Source organism: Heterodontus francisci, chromosome 7, assembly GCF_036365525.1.
Source record: "Heterodontus francisci isolate sHetFra1 chromosome 7, sHetFra1.hap1, whole genome shotgun sequence".
In the NCBI taxonomy this organism is placed as follows: Eukaryota; Metazoa; Chordata; class Chondrichthyes; order Heterodontiformes; family Heterodontidae; genus Heterodontus; species Heterodontus francisci.
In genome coordinates this window covers 84,753,537-84,774,199 of record NC_090377.1, presented here as the reverse complement: position 1 = coordinate 84,774,199, position 20,663 = coordinate 84,753,537, and the positions used below count along the sequence as shown (strand labels likewise).

The following is a 20,663-nucleotide window of genomic DNA, read 5'->3' as shown; positions in this document are numbered from 1 at the left end:
AGCTGAGGTACATATCAACCATGATCTAATTAACTGGCACAACAGGCTTGAGGCTGAATGGCTATAACTGTTCCTGCATTCCATTTTATGTGCTAGATTTTGATGTTCTTGCAAATTCTGTCAACGGTGCTTTTAAAATAAAATCATGGAAACCCTTTGCATGAATACCATGGCTCCAAGAGATAATAAACAGCAACAGATCCTCAGGTAGGAGCAGACAATACCTAGAAAACTTGAATAAATGTGCATTAAAATACTTTAAATACTATTGGGAGTTGAAACTAAAATTTGCCTGTCTAAAGAAGCAGATTTGATTATACAAGAAACATCTCATGTGGTCAAGCAACGTGCTATCGTCTTACAATACCAGCTTCATCCAATTGCACTTCAACAGCCCAAAAAATGTTATTGAACCACACGTCACAAAGGGAGGAGCAAATAGTAGGTATACACTTCCCATATGGAGTGTGGAAAAAAACTGGATGGTGAGTCATCTTAAATCACTCTTATTCCCTTCCCAGGAATTGACTTAAGAACAGCCTTCATAGCCTCTCAATTAATGACTGGGCATCCCCAAATTATTCCCCAAAGAACTGCTGTGTTTTTTTTAAATAAAAAAAACAAAACATGAGGGGGGCAAAAGGCATCTAACTCTGAACAGAATGGCAATGTAGAAATTGATATTATAAATTTACATTTTTGAAACCTCACAGCTGACAAATAGTTCCAGCGAGGGACTAAGCCACTTCTCAGCCAGGCAATCTTCAGCATTCCTTGTAGTACAGCTGCCTCCCACAGCTCTGCGATATAAAACAGGGGATGTCCCCCAAGCCTGGAAAGTCTACCAGGGTTAGTGGCAGAAGTCCTGGGTCAATCACGACAAAAATGGGCAGGCGCATCCTACCCAGGAATGCGTCCACTTCTGCTCACCGACAATGTTCTGGGCCGTTATCAGTACCCAACTGCAGTTTCTGATGTGTAAACATAAAATTCTGTATTCTTGATATTATAGTTTTTTTAAAGTATATATTTAGATTCTGGTAGTTTACTAATCCAAACATATCAAATTAGTTTGGCTAAATACATGTTTTCCCCTCCACTGTTGATCTGTAGTGTCAAACAGGATTTTTAAATGCAAGGATAACTATAATGTAGATTAAAGTTCCTACTACTCAGTGCAATCTGCGCATGACAAGGAGCAGTACCTTGCAACCTTGAGCAGCGCTTTTAAAAAAAATTAGTTTAAGTTGGAATTTGTTACCAGTATCATCTCAAGCTCCTCAGTTTTTGAGGGGTTGTAGGGGTGACGCTTCACAGAACAGATACCCATTTTCGATAAAGATTTGCTATTCCAGAAATAAAATGCTCAAAATAATTTGTCAATGCTATACCTCCTCTGGGAAAGTTCCACAGGTGCTGCCAATCCTCCTGTACTTCAAATGTGGCCATTTTTCATACATGTTCTTAGACAGAAATGATTTACAAACTATGTGGCCATGGAGGGCAGCAATTGAACTCCATCCTGTCCTTACCAATCTCACAAAAGAGAATTTCCAGCAGGGTTCACTGGATAGTGGCTACATGTGTGAACCTTCTCTGCCACATAACACCCCACCCCCAACCCACCCACTTTCCGAGAGACACTGAGGTCAACTGTTCTGCTTCCACTACCCAGCAAAGATTTACTAACTACATGCCAGGACTGAACCTGGAAGCACACTGGGTGAAGAGACATACCACACTGTATTAATTCACGATTTATCAAATTTATAAAACATGTTGGAAACTGATTATAAAGTCATAAATGCATGTGAAACTTTTTTTTAAATGGACAAAATTACAGTCCTGTTACACTTGCCTTTTATATAAAATGTGTTTTCCTTATTTTTTGTGCTGTAAACTATAGGATAGAGTGACTTTCTACAAATCATGCAGATACATGTAGCAGTCTCTCTAAACCCATCCAATTATACTGATTATCAAAATATACATCAGGTACCTACTAACCACTTTTAGATTTACAACAATATAGAAAGTAACCCCAATGATTAACTTAAGTATTCATCAAATATATAAATGATGCACCAGTAGAGCGTTTAGAAACCAACTTAACATTATTTTTAAAGATGCTCCCATTACCATGCGTAGTATAAATTGAGTGACTGGCATAGTACTAGAAATGTGCGAACAAAAATATTTCAACTCGTACTCGGCACTTATTATTTGGACTTCCGTGTGGTCTGTCACTCATTCTCCACAATAGATTTGACATCATGCAAAGTTCTGGGGGTGGGGGAATCTTTGTATTGAAATCTCAAAATAAAATGGTTTTTCAGCCTGCACGGGTGATGGAACATGACCACTAAACTTTATTTTCAAACCTAGTATTTTCTTGACCGCATTTTATAAACCGAAGGCGGTTATTTTAATTTGTGACTGCTGCTGGACAATGTTTTCTAAAACAGATTTTTGGAATATAGAGAATGAACTATTCAATAAATATACAATTCTGTAAAATCTTGCTAAATTAGATAAGTTTCATACACAAACTTCATTACCTATCTGCGAATCATGATAAGCGCAATGTAACATTTGCTTTTGGAAAAATACTGATCTTTTTTAAAATTTGTTTCACAAAACAATGAACATCACAAAATACTAACACTTAGGAAACTGCAATAATAGAGTTCAACATTTAAAATTTTTGGCATTAGGAAAAAAATTAATTACCCACCAGTCATTTTGGCAATTTGAAGCAGTGTCAGTTCAGTATAGAAAAGCAAATTCTAGGACAGCATATCATTTATACTACACATGGTCATGGACTTTCCTATATGTACAAAGATCATTTATTTTTTTACTTGATAATGGAGGTTAAAATTACAATTGGAAACATAGGGACATATTTCAGTTCGGAAAAATAAAGAACATGATCAGAAAAGTATTTCTCCCAGCCTAAAACATCTTCATACTCGAGAAATACATGCACCAAAAAATTAAAAACAGGCAACAATTTGATATTTTAACACTTGTTACCAATTTTATGTGGCCAACCACCCTTGTATTCACACTTCCTGTAAACTTATGCATGAAGACAAACTTTAAAGTGCGAACTATTTACAGGTTACCTGGTCAGAAAGTAGGTCTCGATAAATGCACACCCTTGTCCCAATAACAGTGGTTATATAACTAACCAAACTGTACAAGTGGTAAGAGTTTTTTTGCTGTTAATTACTAGAGCAGCGTGCATAATTGCACATTAAGAATTGTTTATCTGCAAGTGGTATTAGTCTTCAAATAATCCATCCTCAAGGTTCCTTAATAGGAGGACTACCAACCAAACATGTACTCCATGGCTTTGGAAACAAGGCTCTCATCTTTTCTTGGGGTCTGCCTGTCAGAAACCACCTAAAATGAAAAAGGGGGTATTAGTAGTTTTAGTTCTAACTACATATCAAATTAAACACCAGCACCAACTTCCAATTTTTCCACATGTACCTGATAGTCACTGCTAGAAGCTTTGTATGCTGCAGCCAGAGGCCTCATTGCAGTTGTTCTTGGTGTGCTTGGCGACTGTATAGGTGTACCCACAGTACTGACAGGAGGACTGAAGACTGAGAAGAGAGATCCACGACCTCTATCAAATGTCTCCATAACACTCTGCATAACAAAAACAAAAGTATTTGTTGCCATTTTCTATCCTCTTTCCTGTCTTTATCTTTAAAATTCTATCAATAAAATGTAGGCAAATTAGCTGCTGGAAGCATTTTGTTGATGTACCCTCTACTAGCAGGATACCCCAAAAAGTGTTCTACTTATGACACTTGACTATTTTGCTGCCAGATGGGGAAGGGGCTGGGAATAGGCACATACAAGTATTTTTCTGTCAAAAAGTTCTAAATATTCAAGTGTGTCATAGGTGGTTTCTGATTTTTCCTTCTTTTTTCCTTCTTCCCCTGAAGATTTTTCTTAGCTTACCTAAATGGTGAACGATGTTGATCGCATCAGGGAAACTAGAAGCTCCAAATCCAGAAAAGCTGAAATAATAGTGCACTCTGGGCTACTGATTCCTTGTTACTTCAGCTCACTTACGAGAGCAAGTTCCAAAGTAATCAGCAGCCTATTATAGACAAATGTGCCATTAAGATCAGCAGCATTAAGAGTTTTTTTAATTGACAAAGTGTGGATAATGAGATGACTTCTTTAAATGCATCACTTGAATTTATATAGTGCCAAGTGCCTGTAACATAGTAAATTGTCCCAAGGCACTTCACATGACAGCTATCAGGCAAAATTTGACACCAAACCAGAACTTTCAGAACAGATGACCAGAAGGTTGATCAAAGAGCTACTTTCAGTGCACCAGCAACACTTGCTCCAAAGCCTCTTCACCTTGGCTTTCATCACTTTGACTTCAGTTTAAATTTTCAGAGAGTTGAAAATTTTATACCACCAGGACCACCAATTTCAGCAACCCACCTTATCAATGCATGGCTTCACTCCAACCATGATAGCCTCTCCAAAAATCTTTCCATCTTTACTTAAAGCTTTTCTGGCCTGAAGTTTAGACTGATACTGAAGATGCATCCAGTTCCCATTGTTTGACATCTGTGTAATATTCCACCAAAAAAAAACAGATTTAGATATCAAATTACTTTTTAAAGAAAAGTGGAAGATAGCTAGTGTTTTCACAGCTGAACTGTAGATTGTCAGATGGTAAAAATCCCACAGATGTCAGAAGCATACTCTGCAAAATTAGACAGTCTGTAAACCAATTAAACGTTCAAACCTTAGAAACAGGCAGAGTATAAAAATGTGAAAATAACACCATGTCAAATTGTACATTGGCAGAATAGCACTCATTTGGTTTGTTCCATTAAATGCACAGGTCTAGAAATAAGCAATTGCAATTCATCTATCATATTTTAGCTTTTAACAATCAGGCTCCAGTTTCAGAAAATCTCATTTTCAATATTTTAAGCACATGGGCTGCATTACTTTGCTAATGTAGGTAGATCGAATGATGCTTTTCTCTAGATTGAAAGTTACTAAATATGGAGATTCTCTTATCTCTATTATGGAATCAAAACTGTTTAATCTTCAATTATAACGCTGTGACCCAGAAATTATGGAGTTGAATGGGATAGACCATTTGAGTGAATGGTTATATTTGAATAGGGGAGTGGGGAGGGAAAGGCACAGTAAGGACAGAAAGAATCATGATGGTCTGTACTGTGCACCTTCGCTAATGCTTTGATCCAGATTGAGCTGGAGTACAGAATTTGGTGAATGTTTTTTGGGGGGTGGGGAGCAAGGCACAGGAGGGTGCAGTGCACTTTTAGTGATGACACATGAAAGACAACTAAAGCAGCAATGGAGAGAAAGCACAAATGTAATCCTAGCTAAACTGCTATTGCCAGCCAAAAACAAAACTGTAGAATATGACAGCAATGACTGCAACATAATACATTAATTATACATATTTTGGTTTCATTTGTTTCCTTTGCCAGGAGAGAGAGAATCAGCATCATTTTGCATTGTGAAATAGCTGCAGCATTTAATTTAATTCTCAATTAAAAGGAAATTATTTTCTTTTTTTGCTGACACCAGCAGCTCTATTGGATTTCATTGTCATCGACATCAGGGGCACAGTGCAACACCTTCAGCATTCACAGCAAAGCTCTTTCAACTGACTCTGGAAAATGCATAAACACTTGCCGCATTTTTCAATGGTTAAAACGTCAATAACTTCAGCTTAGATCATGTGAATAAAAACAGTGCATCAGTCCATTGCAATTAAGCTCACATTACGTGCAGTTCATTGAAGAGAACCAACTTATGAACTGAATGTACAAAGAAAAATTTCTATATATGAATCCAGTTTCTAAATTGAAGCTAATCGTGCTAAACATAAACATCCACACTTTCAGCTACAATTGCCCCTGTTACGCTCACAAAAGGAACAGTTATGAACTAAAGTGAACTGGAGAAATTATGAACCGCAAAAATGAACTGGTGAATTAAACTCCAAAAAACGGACACATATTGATGTAGCCAAGATGGAGAGAGAGGTCAAGTGACCCCTCCTAGACTGCCAATACGCATCGTGCCTGTTAGAAACTAAACTCATCATCACGTCTGGACTAGTCCTGGGAAGGCACATAAAAATGTTAAATAGACCATTTAATGCCAAACGGCTCCCATCTGCAGGAGCTGGGCTGACAAAGACCTTCGCAGACAGAGCGTCTCCGGATACAAAGTCAAGATAATACGCGAGAAATAACACCATCAAACACAGGCCACATTCCAACCCCACTGTGTAATAATGGCCCCACATTCAAGGACACAGAATGGACACACCAGGGAAGAGCATCTATAGTCACCTGACCAAAACCCAGCCTGATCAGAGTTTTTCTTTCAGAGGGGGAGGGGGGGAAAGCGAAAAAGGGACTACAAATCAAGTTGCAAGTATAATCTTTTAAAAAGTAGAAACTAGGGCGGCACAGTGGCGCAGTGGTTAGCACTGCAGCCTCACAGCTCCAGGGACCCGGGTTCGATTCCGGGTACTGCCTGTGTGGAGTTTGCAAGTTCTCCCTGTGTCTGCGTGGGTTTTTCTCCGGGTGCTCCGGTTTCCTCCCACAAGCCAAAAGACTTGCAGGTTGATAGGTAAATTGGCCAGTATAAATTGTCACTAGTATAGGTAGGTGGTAGGGAAATATAGGGACAGGTGGGGATGTTTGGTAGGAATGTGGGATTAGTGTAGGATTAGTATAAATGGGTGGTTGATGTTCGGCACAGACTCGGTGGGCCGAAGGGCCTGTTTCAGTGCTGTATCTCTAATCTAATCTTTTCCTAAGTTGAATCAGAATATCATGAAAATGTTAGGCTACCATTGTAACTATATCCAAAACAATATCAAATACTATGACCCCAACTCAAGAGTAAGTGCTGAAAACACAAAGGCACATATTGAAACTGGACAACAAAAGTATAAATCATTGAATACATTTTGCCTAATTGAAAAATTAATGATCTGCCTTTTAGAAAGATATTGCTTAAATTAGAGTAGCTTTAATTTGCATATAAAAAAAACGAGAAGAACAAGTTTATATATCATCCATAATGCATAAGCGCAAGGGGAGAGCCAACTGCGAAACAGCCCCGACAACCAATTTTATCTGCAGTACCTGTGGAAGAGTCTGTCACTCTAGTATTGGCCTTTATAGCCACTCCAGGCGCTGCTCCACAAACCACTGACCACCTCCAGGCGCTTACCCATTGTCTCCCAAGACAAGGAGGCCAAAGAAGAATGGCCTAAAGTTTCCACTAGTTAAAAACTGGCTGAAATCAGCCAAACCAGTGCAAAAGATTGCAGACCTTTAAACACAAGTTACGTCAAGCATAAATCAAATTTCCACAAACTTTTGTGCTTTTTTTCTTAAAATCATGCTGGATGTTGACCCCATCCCCCAGATCAAACTTACAAGCATAGCAAATTTGCACCAATTACCCCCATTCGAGAAGGCTCTTAAAACTTTGGCAAGCTTTAGAAGTTTTTAAATATTTACTAAAAAAACTGACTGGCGTACTCCAATGAAACGAATAAATGGTTCAGTGTAAGTCATTTTCAGTGACTAAAAATCAGGTTACTCACAGGTGGTGGACCAGACACATTAAAAAGATCAATTTTTGTGATAAACCTAATTTCGGCTGTATTAATAAAACTGCACCAGGTTACTACTTAAATATAAATCAAGTTTTTTTTCATGCAAGGAAAAGAAAAACATTTTCTATTACATTGCCCAATAAAGTTGGTTCATGGGAGATTTTGCATTTGTCATTATGCAACTGAGTTTGGGTGGAAATTTGAACCATTACTTCACTTCAGAAAACTAGCTCAATTTCAAGTGCAATTTGTGCCCAATTTCAGAAACTCTACCCCACTGCGTTGCAGAAACACAAGTTATTGGAGTCAAGGAAAAAGTTCATTTCACTTTACATTAAGCAACAAATTTGCCCACAACATTCAGCAATATGTAGGAAAAATATATTTTTTCAAACTGCAATAAACTTACAGCAACTGGAAACTTAATCAATTTCAGAACCTTACCACATGTTTTAAAATGTTTCCATATTGTGCAAACTGTAGGAGGATGTACGAAGCAGATGCTGGAGGAAACCTGTAATGAGATTTTTCTTAGCGTGATTAATCTCATTTCCAATAAGGTCAGTGAATAACAGGTCATACTGGAAGTTAAAACCACCAATACAAGCACTAACAAAAGATGAAGGGCCCAATTTTAACCCATTCAAAACCCACTCACTTAAGAGTTAAAATCAGCCCTTAAGTTTTGTAAGAGCAGGAAACTTCGTCCAGCCACAAGAATGTGTTTCTTTTTAGAGATAAGTGTCTCAGCTTTTCTTCTGGTCATCAGATATATTCTGCACGCAGGCAGGTAACCTGCTTCCAAGCTTATTCCAATACTACATCAAACCAGCTGCTCAGTCTCCAACTAACAACTCTCAACAGCAATGCAGCAGATTGGAAACTAGCTCGTGAAAGATTGATCATATAGCCTACTCCTGTCATAGCATCAAACATGCATGCCATTCCTTGCTGACTGGAACCCATACACAATGAAATTTCTGAAAGGACCAGATACTTCTCAGTTACCAATCTATTTAAAAATCCCAAGTCATTGATGACAGTCTACCTAAAACCCAAAATATTGATTTTTCTAATTCAACATCCCAGAGTTAGAAGAGTGCTGAAATTACAGGTCTCAAATTTAAACTAGATAAATCCCTGGTGAAATAGAAGGGTCAGAATGATCATCACAAAATAATTAAGGAGACAGGTTTAACAAATCTACAGAAACCTTCATCATTGAAGACCTAGTCAATAAGCAGCAACTTAAGGCACAATTGAAGCTGCAATTTTGGTAGAGTAACTTAGATAAGGACTCCAGAAAAATCCTACATTTCTTCATATCCTCCAAAGTACTCTTCAGACAAGATGGTACGGCAAGACAATTCTGCTGTATGATTTGAAATTGTTGCCTAATCACATAATCTAGCCACATGTATAGTAAGAACGGTTAGATCATTTGCAGCATGCCACCAGTAAAACAGGAGAGGAATGCTTAACGAAGTCAAAGCAATTGGGATTGATCAATAGCCTAGGGATTCTACCTCAACAATATTCGTTTGAAATACTCCTACCATCGAAATCAGGGGAGTACTTAACAAGGATTTTTTTTTTTAAGCAGTTAGTGTAACTTTACACTTCCTAGGTGGCATTAACTGACAAAAAAAAAATCTTCACTTGAAAAAGCAAGGCAACAGGTTAGCACATAATAGGCTTGTCAGCAAAAATGAAGCCCTGGGGATAAAAGGAACAGTGGCATGAATACAAATACCAGCTAACGGAGAGAGTTGTGATATCTCAGAAGGTTGAGGCTGGAGATTATGAGGCCAAGGAGGGATTTAAAACAAGCATGAGAATCTTAAAATCAAGATGCTGTTTGACCAGAAGCCAATTTAGGTCAGTGAGCACAGGAGTGAAAGGCGAACAGCACTTGATGTGAGCTAAGACATAGGCAGCAGTGTATTGGACGATCTCGAGTTTATAGATGATAGAACATGGGAGTCCATCCAGGAGTGCACTGGAATAGTCACTTCTAGGAGGTAACAAAGGCATGAATGTGTGTTTCAGCAGCTGAGCAGAGGCAGGTGAATTCTGGCAACAGAGATGGAAATGGGCAGTCTTCACTAATGATGCGAATGCATGGTCAGAAGCTCATCTCAGGGTCAAATATGACACCTAAGGTTAAGTCTCAAGTCTGTTGCCAGGGAAAGGGATGTAGCCAGTAGCCAGGGAATGGAGTTTGGAGCAAAGACTGAAAACACTGGCTTCAATCTTCCCAATATTCAATTGGAGGAAATTTCTGCTCATTCGGTACTGAATGTTGGATAAGCAGTCTGATAATTTAGCCACAGCAGAGGAATTGAGAGGTGTTGGTGCAGTAGAGCTGGGTGTCATCATCGTGCACATGAAAACTAACGCAGTCTTCCAGATGATGTCAGCAAGGGGCAGCATGTAGATGAGAAATAGGAGGCGGCCAAGGAGAGATCCTTGGGGGACACCAGAGGTAAAAGTGTGGGAGCAGGAAGAGAATATGCTGGTTATGAGTAGATAGCTAAGATGGGAACCAGGTGAGAGAAGGCCCACTCCGCTGGACAACAATGGAGAGGCATTGGAGGGGGATGGTGTGGTCAACTATGTCAAAGGCTGCAGGTTGGTAGAGGAGGCTGAGGAGGGAATGTTTACCTTTATCACAGTCACAGAGGATGTCATGTGACTTTGACAAGAGCCGCTTCGGTACTGATTGGAGAAATTCAAACATGGAGTTTAAAGAAAGGTGGGCATAGATTTGGGAGGTAACATATTCAAGGACTCTGGAGACGAAAGGGAGGTTGGATATGGGGCAGTAGTTTGCAATGACAGTGGAGTCAAGAATGTTGTTTTGAGGAAATGGGAGGATAGTGACAATAGATTTAAAAGGAGAGGGGAGCACCTGAGAGAGAACAATTAACTTGATGGGCCAATGACTGCCTTCTGTGCTGTACTATTCTTGAACAGAAGGATGCTGCATACATATTAAATAAGTAACTGCAAACAGTGCAATCTTAGAAAACACGCTAGAGATATGTGGAAAAAAAGTATATGAATCAAAATTCTTTACAATTAGCTTAATTGCTGCACATACTATGTAGACATTACAATTCACCCATAAGCAAGTCAGCTAATATACATTAAGCTCACTATACACTTTTCTCAACAACTGTTACACGAGAGTTGAAACTTAATTACTTCAAGTTTTAAACAACTTCAGCAAATAATAAAGCAATTCCAGATTCAGAGCTTTTTTATGCTGCATTGTAATAACATTTGAAATTTCTTCTAGCTTTACAAATTCTGAAGGATGAGAAGCAGTTTAATACATACACACACACACACACACACACACACACACACACACACACACACACACACACACACACACACACACACACACACACACACACACACACACACACGGAACTACAATACAAATCCCTAAAAGTTGAACTCAACTTAATTCTTATTTGTCTACCTAGAGAAACAAAGAGTTTCTATAATTCTAGGAGAGAATACAAATCATACAAACCCAAAAACTGTAATCCATGTGTCATCTAAATGATCATCTGAAGTGAGGGATTCTCCTTGTGTGTAGAAAGGATCTGCCTGTGCAGGAGAAAGAGTGGACTTTCTGTGTTGGCCAATAGTGGCTGGACTAAATACACTAGGACCTAAGGTAGAAAGGAAATTTACAATTCAAGTGCAGTCGACAGAAAAATCATTTCATCTTTCTCCCATTTGCAACATGAATTATTTTTGAACACACAAGTTTAAAATGAATCCATTTGTTTTATATTCAATGATAAACAGAACTGAGCTTTATGGAATCAACCATCACACCAGTCATCTGATTGCATAAGGACCACAGAATAATTTGAAGAAAAGGATCTTGGACTTAACTAAGAAAATCTCACCATCTGACCTCCACAGGCAAAATTTCACATCCTACATTCTTGTACATGATGTGCACATCAAGTACAACTCAAATCAGAAATAGCTTTAAGTCACTTTTCTTATTGTTATGATGGGAGATTTTGCAAACCAATAAAAGACTCAGAAGTATGCCTTTGTAAACTTAGTCATTAGATTTATCATTTTGACATTTTACAACCCATAATCAGCAACAGTATGAAAGATCCAGAAAACAATTTAGTGAGCAGGACATATCATCTGTCACTAGTGGCAATGATTTGAAACATTAGGCAGCAAGTCATCCTGAGGGAGGATATTATTTACAGCCTCAAACATCTTGTGGCATTGACAGAGATACCTACTTCTGACACCAGATTGTTCAATGTATGCCATTCACACAGCTGCTTTTTATAAGTCTCGTGGCCCCACAAAGTGTAGCCCTCATCCCAGGGTAGTGGCTTTGACAAGCAGCTATTTGAATCCCTTGAAGATAGGGAGAGGTTCTGGATTTGCCAGAGTCCTCTGCAACTGTCAGCTCTGCAGGCAATGATTTCATTTCACAGATTTAAGGGATCAATTAGCAATGAAGCAGTCTCAGATTAGATGCTCATTTTGCACCCAGCAGCAAAAGGCTATACATTAAGGACCGAGTCAACAGAGCTTTGAAGGGTTAAACTAGTGTAAGGGTCTTCTGCCTTCTCTCTCTATGGGTCCTAAGGCAAGTTGTACACTTATCATTTTAATAGCGATGAACTATGCTGACAGTAAACGTACCTGATCCAGGTGTTAATAAATTATTTCCTGAAAGAAGAGTTTGAACTTTTGAAACATTAGCCTGCAATTAAAAAAATTTCAATGAGAAATTATCTTAAGTAACCGTATATTTGATTCACACGTATGGAAATCTCTTAGCTAGAACCACAGTCGAAGAGACTTAGTAGTTGGCAGGAAAAAAGACAGAGGCGCAAGGGGAGAGCCAACTGTGCAACAGCCCCAACAAACAAATTTCTCTGCAGCACCTGTGGAAGAGCCTGTCACTCCAGAATTGGCCTTTATAGCCACTCCAGGCGCTGCTTCACAAACCACTGACCACCTCCAGGCGCGTATCCATTGTCTCTCGAGATAAGGAGGCCCAAAAGAAAAGAAGAACCACACACTGCAGTGCCAGGAAAAAGAAAGACACAAGAAGCGTAATCCCATGTAACATCCAGGTACATCATAGACATTGCCAGAGACTTGGAAGCAAGTTGTCTATCTACCCAACGAAATTCAGTATATGGCATGGCGAGTTCAATGCAAAAGGAGAAAGAGTAAAGACATGTGGCCCTAAAAAAAATTACAAATGCATAGAAAAAGGGGATTCAAAAGTGGTGAGTGAATGATAGCAGAAGAAAAGTAAAGTACATAACTTTCAGACATAAAAGCATCATCAAATTGCAGCATTGTTCCATTATCTATGTACTCGTAACAAGAGAATGACGTACAATTTTTTTTTCCCCTCCCCACTCCCACACCATTAGGTCGCACAAACTCCACTCCCTATCCAACAACTCCATCCCTCTTCCCAATAACTGAGGCTGAACCAGATGGTTTGCAACCTTGGTGTCATATTTGACACCGAGAAGGGCTTCTGACCATATCCACACCATCACTAAGATCAACTATTTCCAACTCTAACGTCATCAGACTCCAGCTCATCTCAGCTTATCTGCTACTGAAACCCTCATCCATGTCTTTGTTGCCTCTAGCCTCGACTATTCCAACACCGAAACTCCGTCATCCCAAACTCTGCTGCCCATGTCCCAACCCACACCAAATCCTGTTCACCGATCACCCCTATGCTCACTGACATACACTGACATACACTGGCTCCCGGTTAAATAACGCCTCAATTTTAAAATTCTCATACTTGATTTAAAATCCCTCCATATTTCTGCAATCTCCTCCAGCCCCCACAACCCTCTCATCTCTACACTCATCTAATTCTGGCCTCGAGCATCCCCAATTTTAGTCGCTCCACCATTGCCAGCCGTGCCTGGAGCTGCTTGGACCCTAAGCCTGGGATTTCCTCCCTAAATGTCTCCACCCCTCTACCTCACTTTCCTGCTTTAAAAATCTACCTCTTTGACCAAGCTTTTGGCCACCTGCAATATTTCCTTTAAAATTTAATTGTTTTCCACAGCTAGCTTTCACCAGTGTGCGATCCTTTTAATTTTTTATGTCTGGCCATGTCAGAGAGAAAGACCTGCATGTTATCTTCCAGGCTGCCATGCAGCCACACCGACTTAGTTTACTGGCAACATTAGCCATCTATCCTTATGTGGCTCTCTGTCAAATTTTGCTTTATAAGGCTCCTGTGAAGCAACTTGGGACGTTTTATATTAAAGACGCTGTATAAATGCAAGTTGTCATTGTTATTGCAGGACTTCAGTGCAATTCCATGTTCCATATGCAATAGGCACAAGCTAAATATTACCATTTATGCGAAAACAATTACCAAAAATAAATTAACTATCTTAATGCAAGATAATTTTCTGTAATTGCATGTTACAAAACTTAACAGGAATATTTATATCTTGAAATAGTCTAGGTAGCAACCCATCCTTGTCTGTATCTCAGAATTTCAGATAGCCATTTTCTTTTAGTACCATTAATTTTCCAATCAATTCCTTCTCGTTAAAGAATCTCATTACTCCCAATCAAACAAATTTAAAATCACGTAACCCCACCCCCCCTCCCCCAGTCACAACCACAACTCAACAGGTATGATTCTGCTCTGAGATCCCCAGGAGATAGTCACGTTCAATACAATCCTGAGGTCCGGAAATATTTTGCCCATAAAAACCACCCTTACGCTTGTGTCTAGCTTCTTACCGGTTGTCGTGAATTTAAGGGTGACAGTCCAGCTCTTGAGCTGCCCAAATCATCATATAAACTACGAACTGGGGGTGCGCCACACTTATCTTTAGGAGTGGGTACGATTGGTTGGGGAGGTGTGCCTCCTGGATTTGAGAAAAAAATTAATGTTTTTCAATTACAAGAAATCATTACAATTGCAGATCTCACAATTTTTCAACTTTTGTCAGTTTTAGTAAAAATGAGCAACATAAGATATTCTCAGCTTCTTTTCATCCTTATAGATGAAGAATAAACCTTGTTGCAAAATAAACCCAACCGTTCAAACTTGAAATTGTATTACCATATCCAATCCCACTTCCCAAAACAGATAGACTTCAAGTGGTGCAAGATACAGAGGTAATCAAATCCCTAAAGTTTTAATGGAACATGTATATAACTTCTAATCCTAGACTCAATCAATACTACTTAGCCATTCTCACTGTTAATGCCAGATGGAAAACTTTGCAGATCAGTTTCGTGACAAAACAGTATATTATGCAACCCTAGGAGGGTATACAACTGCAAGTACTTCTGTTTAACAAAGTATATGATTTGCAGTTATCAACAATGCATGTTTTCCCCCTTATACATTCCAAAATTACTAAAAACCTGAAACATTCAAAAATGACTTTCCCACTCATCTAGTATGTATTATATAAAACCTAAAAATGAACTTTCCAAGTACAACTGTAAAGCGAGACTCAAATGAGTGGAATGCTGCTGCTGATATGTTGCTTCCCACCACTTACCTCCAAAAGGAGATCGCATATCTGTTATTCCAGCCAAAGTGCCAAAGTTCCGTGGTTGAGGAGTTACCGGGGCTGGTAAATCTCCCATTAGGAAACCAGGTAAAAACTGGGCACCAGCACCTGGCTTAGGAGATGTCGGAGATCCCAATGCCATTGGTTCAGATCCTATGATTAAAAAACACAGTAATCACTCCAAGTATATAAGTTTAAAAAAAAAATACTTGAGTGATTTCATTTAAACATTGTTTTTAAAGTGAAGAATTCTAATTTTTCAAGTAATGATTAAACTTATGAATGGGTTCAATAGGGTGGACATGAAGATGTTGCCACTTTTGGAGGAGTCCAAAACTAGCGGCCGTAAATATAAGTCCAATAAAGAATTCAGAAGAACCTTCTTTATTCAGGGAGTGGTTACTCGCTAACACATGGAGCAGTTCAGGCAAAGATATACAAGCATGAGGAAGAAAGGAATAAAAATAAATACAGATAGGGGTAGATGAGGTCGGGCGGGAAGAGGATTGTGTGGAGCATAAACATGAACACAGATAGGTTGGGCCGAATGCCCTGTTTCTGTGCTGCAAATTGTACGTAAGTTACATACATCGCAGGATACTGCTACCAACAGATCTTGGTCTTCCAATTATATATACATTAATCAGACAACAGCAATAAAACAGCCCTCTACCACAACCTCCAACAAAGTACTGTGTAAATGCAACGGAGTTACTTTATCTTTGAATGATGGATTGCAGGATTTGGGGCTGCAGATTGGACACAACTGCCATGTAGAATCTTTGGTGCTATTTGATATTGATATGCCGCTAGCCATGGAATTCATTTACTTTTATTCCGATTCCATCTGCAAATTTATCCCGGTTACCCAAGTATGAATTTCATATAATTCTGTATTTACCCTTTCTCACTGGAAAAATGATGAAGTAGAATATTCCAGGTTGAGTCCTGGAGCCATTATGTTTAATCTGCAGGATATATGACTGATAGGAGTATCACACAAAATCTCCAGGTTTGTTAATCATAGCAGGATAAATAATGAAGAACAATGCAACCAGATTCAAAACATTTTAGTTCTTTTAGGTAATAGCTAACAGGTGGCAGATGCAGTTCAATGTGCTTAAGTGTAAAGTAATTAATATGCAAGGAACCAAAAGAAGTATGTGTTAAAGGACATCATGGCAGCACACCACACTACACTAGTACCAGCTCAAACAAGAAAGAATCTAACCATCTCCCCATGACATTCGATGGCATTACCATTGCTGAATCCCCCCCCACCAACAACATCCTGGGGATCATCATTGACCAGAAACTGAACTGGACCAGCCACATAAATGCTGTGGCTATAAGAGCAGGTTAGAGGCTGGAAATTCTGCAGAGTAACTCACTTCCTGTCTCCCCAATGCCTGTCCACCATCTACAAGGCACAAGTCAGGAGTGTGACAAAATACTCTCCAACTGCCTGGATGGACGCAGCTCCAACAACACTCAGGAAGCTCGACACCATCCAAGACAAGGCAGCCCAATTGATTGGCACCCATCCACCACCTTTAACATTCACTCCCCCCACCACCGACACACAATGGCAGCAGCGGTGTACCACATACAAGATGCACTACCACAACGCACCAAGGCTCCTTCGACAGCACCTTCCAAACCCGCATCCTCTACCACCTAGAAGGACGAGGGCAGCAGATGCATGGAACACCACCAACTGCAAGTTCCCCTCCAAGCCACATACCATCCTGACTTGGGACTATGTCACCGTTCCTTCCGTCGCTAGATCAAAATCCTAGAACTCCCTTCCTAACAGCACCCCAAGGACTGCAGCGGTTCAAGAAAGCAGATCATCACCTTCTCAAGGACAATATGGATGGGCAATAAATGCTGGTCTGGCCAGTGACGCCCACAACCCCCGAATAAATAAAAAATGCAGGTCAGGAAACAGATATGGAGGGTTTGTAAATAATTCTATGAAACGGTCAGCCCAGCACATGGCTATAGTGAAAAATGCAAATAAGATACTTGTCAGCATCAATGGACCGAAACCAAGTCAAAGATTATATTGGTCAGACCTGATTTGGAAAGTGTTAATTGGGAATTCAAGTTACAAAGAAAACTGCACTTGCTTTAGTTTGTGGTAACCCAACTAAAAGCTGGAGGTAAAGGGATTTACAAAGCAATTATCTATCATGGCAGAAGGTTCAACGACCAAAGAAAATAGGTTAAAAATAACCATAAGCAATGCCATGGGAGATCAGCTAGTTACCTTGAAAATAAACAAATACAATCCTCCTCAATGTATAAAGTATAGAAAGCAGGTGGGGGGGGGGGGGGGTTGAAAAAGTTTCCTATTCAGTTTCCTTCCTCTCTCTCAGAATTAACCACTTAGTCACCATAAAAGTTGTAAATTTGAAAATATGTTGCTCCAGTTATTTTCAGTAACTGACCCAAGAAACAAATAGTCTTAGCAGCCTTTCCTTTCCTCCAGACTTCTGCACAAGCATCAATATGACTTATTCCACTGCATTCCAACATACCAACAGGCCACAATAATTAGTCAATTAAGACTGATGTGAGCAGAGTGATGAATATCATTAATTACAATGCAGTTTACAAGAAATCCACTGTGTGTCCTAAAAGTGCTTTAAACTGCTCAAACAGAACCACAAACATGTGATGTATATTAAAGCCTAAATATACCTACCTACCCTAATAACAACTCAGGTGACATTTCTGTGTTTCAACCACATGTTGTACTCAGCCAACACCTGCGCCATTGCTCTCCCCCAAAACTCCTTACCCATTTCCCACACTAGGTGTGTGTTGTGGACCTGTAACCATTCGCAATTTGTTTAATGACCTAAGGTATTCATAAGTAGGACCTAAATACAGAGGTCAGACCTTGAATCAGTCTGCTTTCTATTCAAACTCAGCCTTTCTCGCAAAAGGATGCGAGTACAGGAGTAGTGAAGTCTTGCTTCAAGTGTATAGAACTTTGGTTAGACTGCACCTGGAGTAGTGTGTGCAGTTTTGGTCACCTTACCTTAGGAAAGATATTATTGTCATAGAGGGAGTGCAACGAAGGTTCACCAAACTTGTTCTCGGGATGGCGGGACAGTCCTATGAAGAGAGATTGGGGAAACTGGGCCTATATTCTCTAGAGTTTCAAAGAATGAGAGGTGATCTCATTGAAACCTACAAAATACTTAAAGGGATAGACAGGGTAGATGCAGCTGAGATGTTTCCCTGGTTGGGGAGTCTAGGACTGAGATGAGGAGAAATTTCTTTACTCAGAAGGTTATGAATCTTTGGAATTCTCTACCCCAGAGGGCTGTGGAAGCTCAAGTGAGTATGCTTAAAGCAGAGACTGACAGATTTGTAAAACAAATGACATAAGGGGATATGAGGATAGTTTGGGAAAAAGGCATTTAAGTGGAAGATTAGATATGATCATATTTATTTATTTAGAGATACAGCACTGAAACAGGAGCTTCAGCCCACCGAGTCTGTACCAACCAACAACCACCCATTTATACTAATCCTACATTAATCCCATATTCCCTACCACATCCCCACCATTCTCCTACCACCTACCTACACTAGGGGCAATTTACAATGGCTAATTTACCTATCAACCTGCAAGTCTTTGGCTGTGGAAGGAAACTGGAGCACCCAGCGGAAACCCACGCGGTCACAGGGAGAACTTGCAACTCCGCACAGGCAGTACAGAGAACTGAATCCAGGTCGCTGGAGCTGTGAGGCTGCAGTGCTAACCACTGTGCCACCATATCGAATGGCGGGACAGGCTCGATGGGCTAAATTGCCTACTCCTGTTCCTATCCGACAAATCGAACTGGCAATATGTTTGGTCCAGTAATATATCCCTAGAAGTATTTCCTCTTATTCACTATTTTTTTTTTAAACTGACAACTGACTTTTGTTGAGAGCTCAAGGATATCTCTTGATTTTCCTAACCTTACTGTTTCAAGTAAATTACTTTGACATTGTTCCCGTTTCAGTAACAGTGTTGGGTAGCCAGCCATGCCAGAAATTTTAACATGGCCTTTTGATGTACCCCCCACAGGAACCAGTCTTTCGCAAAATTGGGCCCTTTCTTGTGCAGCCGCCTAATAGGAAGCTGAATGACATGAATTGGCTATAAAGGTCATTCAGTAGTTACATTAGAGAATTACAATGTCTAGAATCACAAAATGTCATAATTCAGACTTCAAAAAATTCACAATCTAGTTAAACGTTGATTCAGAGCATTCTAAACTCTCCTAAAAGGAAAAGGCACTGTCTCGATTCAGTGCCGACATTCCAACTAAAAAGACTGTGAACTAGGCCCCGGTGAATAAACTACAATCACACGCTTTGGTTGCGGGCAATGCAAGAAAGGATTCATTACACAGCCGCACAAACAAATAGAATTGTCGGATATTAATTCGCATTTTAAGCCGTACACCTACCTTAAATGTTCTAGCAACAGAGAGCCCGTTTAATAGTTCGAACCAGGTATATAGATTGTTTCGCTCGGGAATGTTGTAACTTCCCCGCATCTATGCATTTGTTAACGAAACACAAGACGCCGCCTCATGTGGCAGCCATGCATGTGAGGGTGCGCCGAGCGTCTCTCGCTTTCTTGGCCGGTTCCCTCCCCCGCCCAGCCCCCCAGGAGCGAGAGAGCGCGCGCGCGGCCGGCAGGCGGGCCTCTGCCCGGAGCTCGTGGTCCCCGGGCTCTGGTCCCCAGGAAGGTGCTCGAGCCGAGTCGAACCTTACCTTGGAACTCCATGACAAAGGGTTCTAGAGTGTTGGCGACACATGGGCCTGAAACGCAAGCAGCTCCTTCCCGCTGCAGCCCCCAGCGCTTCCTCCACTTTCAAAAATGGCGGAAAATCTCCAAATGCAGGAGCGGAACTGCACGATGGGAAAAGCGTCACTCATTTGGCTCCGTTGTATTTCCTTCCAAGGACTCGGGGTGAAAGGACTTTCAGTCTCCGCTTACCTGGCGTGGTTACAACACTACTTCGTCAATCAGTAGTCTCGATTGTAAAACACTTCATACTAATTTTTTACCCCCCCTAACCGTGTTCAAATTTCCCCGAAGAGCAAAACCTTACGAGAAATGCACCCTAACACACATTAATGGGATGGGGGGATGGGGGGGGGGCGCAAAATTTACAGCTGTCAACATCCCGGAAATATATGTTAGCATTTATAAATGGGAGTGACAGAATGGAAAACGAATTAATATGATCTCCCATCGTGCTACTCAGATGATTTAGAAGATATGCTAAAGTGATGAGCAATGTGTGGCATGGTGAGATACAAGAAATAGTAGAACGCAGAAGGAGCCATTTGGTCCATCTAATCTGTGGCAGCTCTTTCAAAGAACAATGCATTTA

General features: G+C 40.1%; 1 protein-coding gene across 2 annotated transcripts; it reads right to left on the bottom strand.

Moving 5' to 3' along the window:
- Window positions 1-1,741: 1,741 nt before the first annotated feature.
- nup35 (nucleoporin 35) lies at window positions 1,742-20,177 on the bottom strand. Of its 2 annotated transcripts, none has more exons than XM_068035574.1 (9): window positions 20,038-20,177; window positions 15,241-15,405; window positions 14,468-14,595; window positions 12,368-12,428; window positions 11,211-11,352; window positions 8,111-8,180; window positions 4,480-4,608; window positions 3,499-3,660; window positions 1,742-3,408 (listed from the first exon to the last, which is right to left on the bottom strand). In XM_068035574.1, the coding sequence occupies exons 1-9, from the start codon at window positions 20,048-20,050 to the stop codon at window positions 3,331-3,333; spliced, it is 948 nt and encodes a 315-aa protein (XP_067891675.1). In that variant the 5' UTR covers window positions 20,051-20,177; the 3' UTR covers window positions 1,742-3,330. The 2 variants fall into 2 exon arrangements, with proteins under 2 accessions (XP_067891675.1, XP_067891676.1); XM_068035575.1 differs by lacking the exon at window positions 20,038-20,177 and adding an exon at window positions 19,728-19,925.
- Between the last annotated feature and the right edge of the window lie 486 nt (window positions 20,178-20,663).

What these genes read in the sequence shown, in the direction of transcription:
- nup35 (XM_068035574.1), bottom strand. An exon ending in TTTATTAACACCTGGATCAG is followed by an intron (nt 11,353 to 12,367) that starts GTACGTTTACTG and finishes TTTCTACCTTAG; the next exon opens with GTCCTAGTGTATTTAGTCCA. An exon ending in CTTCTAGCAGTGACTATCAG is followed by an intron (nt 3,409 to 3,498) that starts GTACATGTGGAA and finishes TTTTCATTTTAG; the next exon opens with GTGGTTTCTGACAGGCAGAC.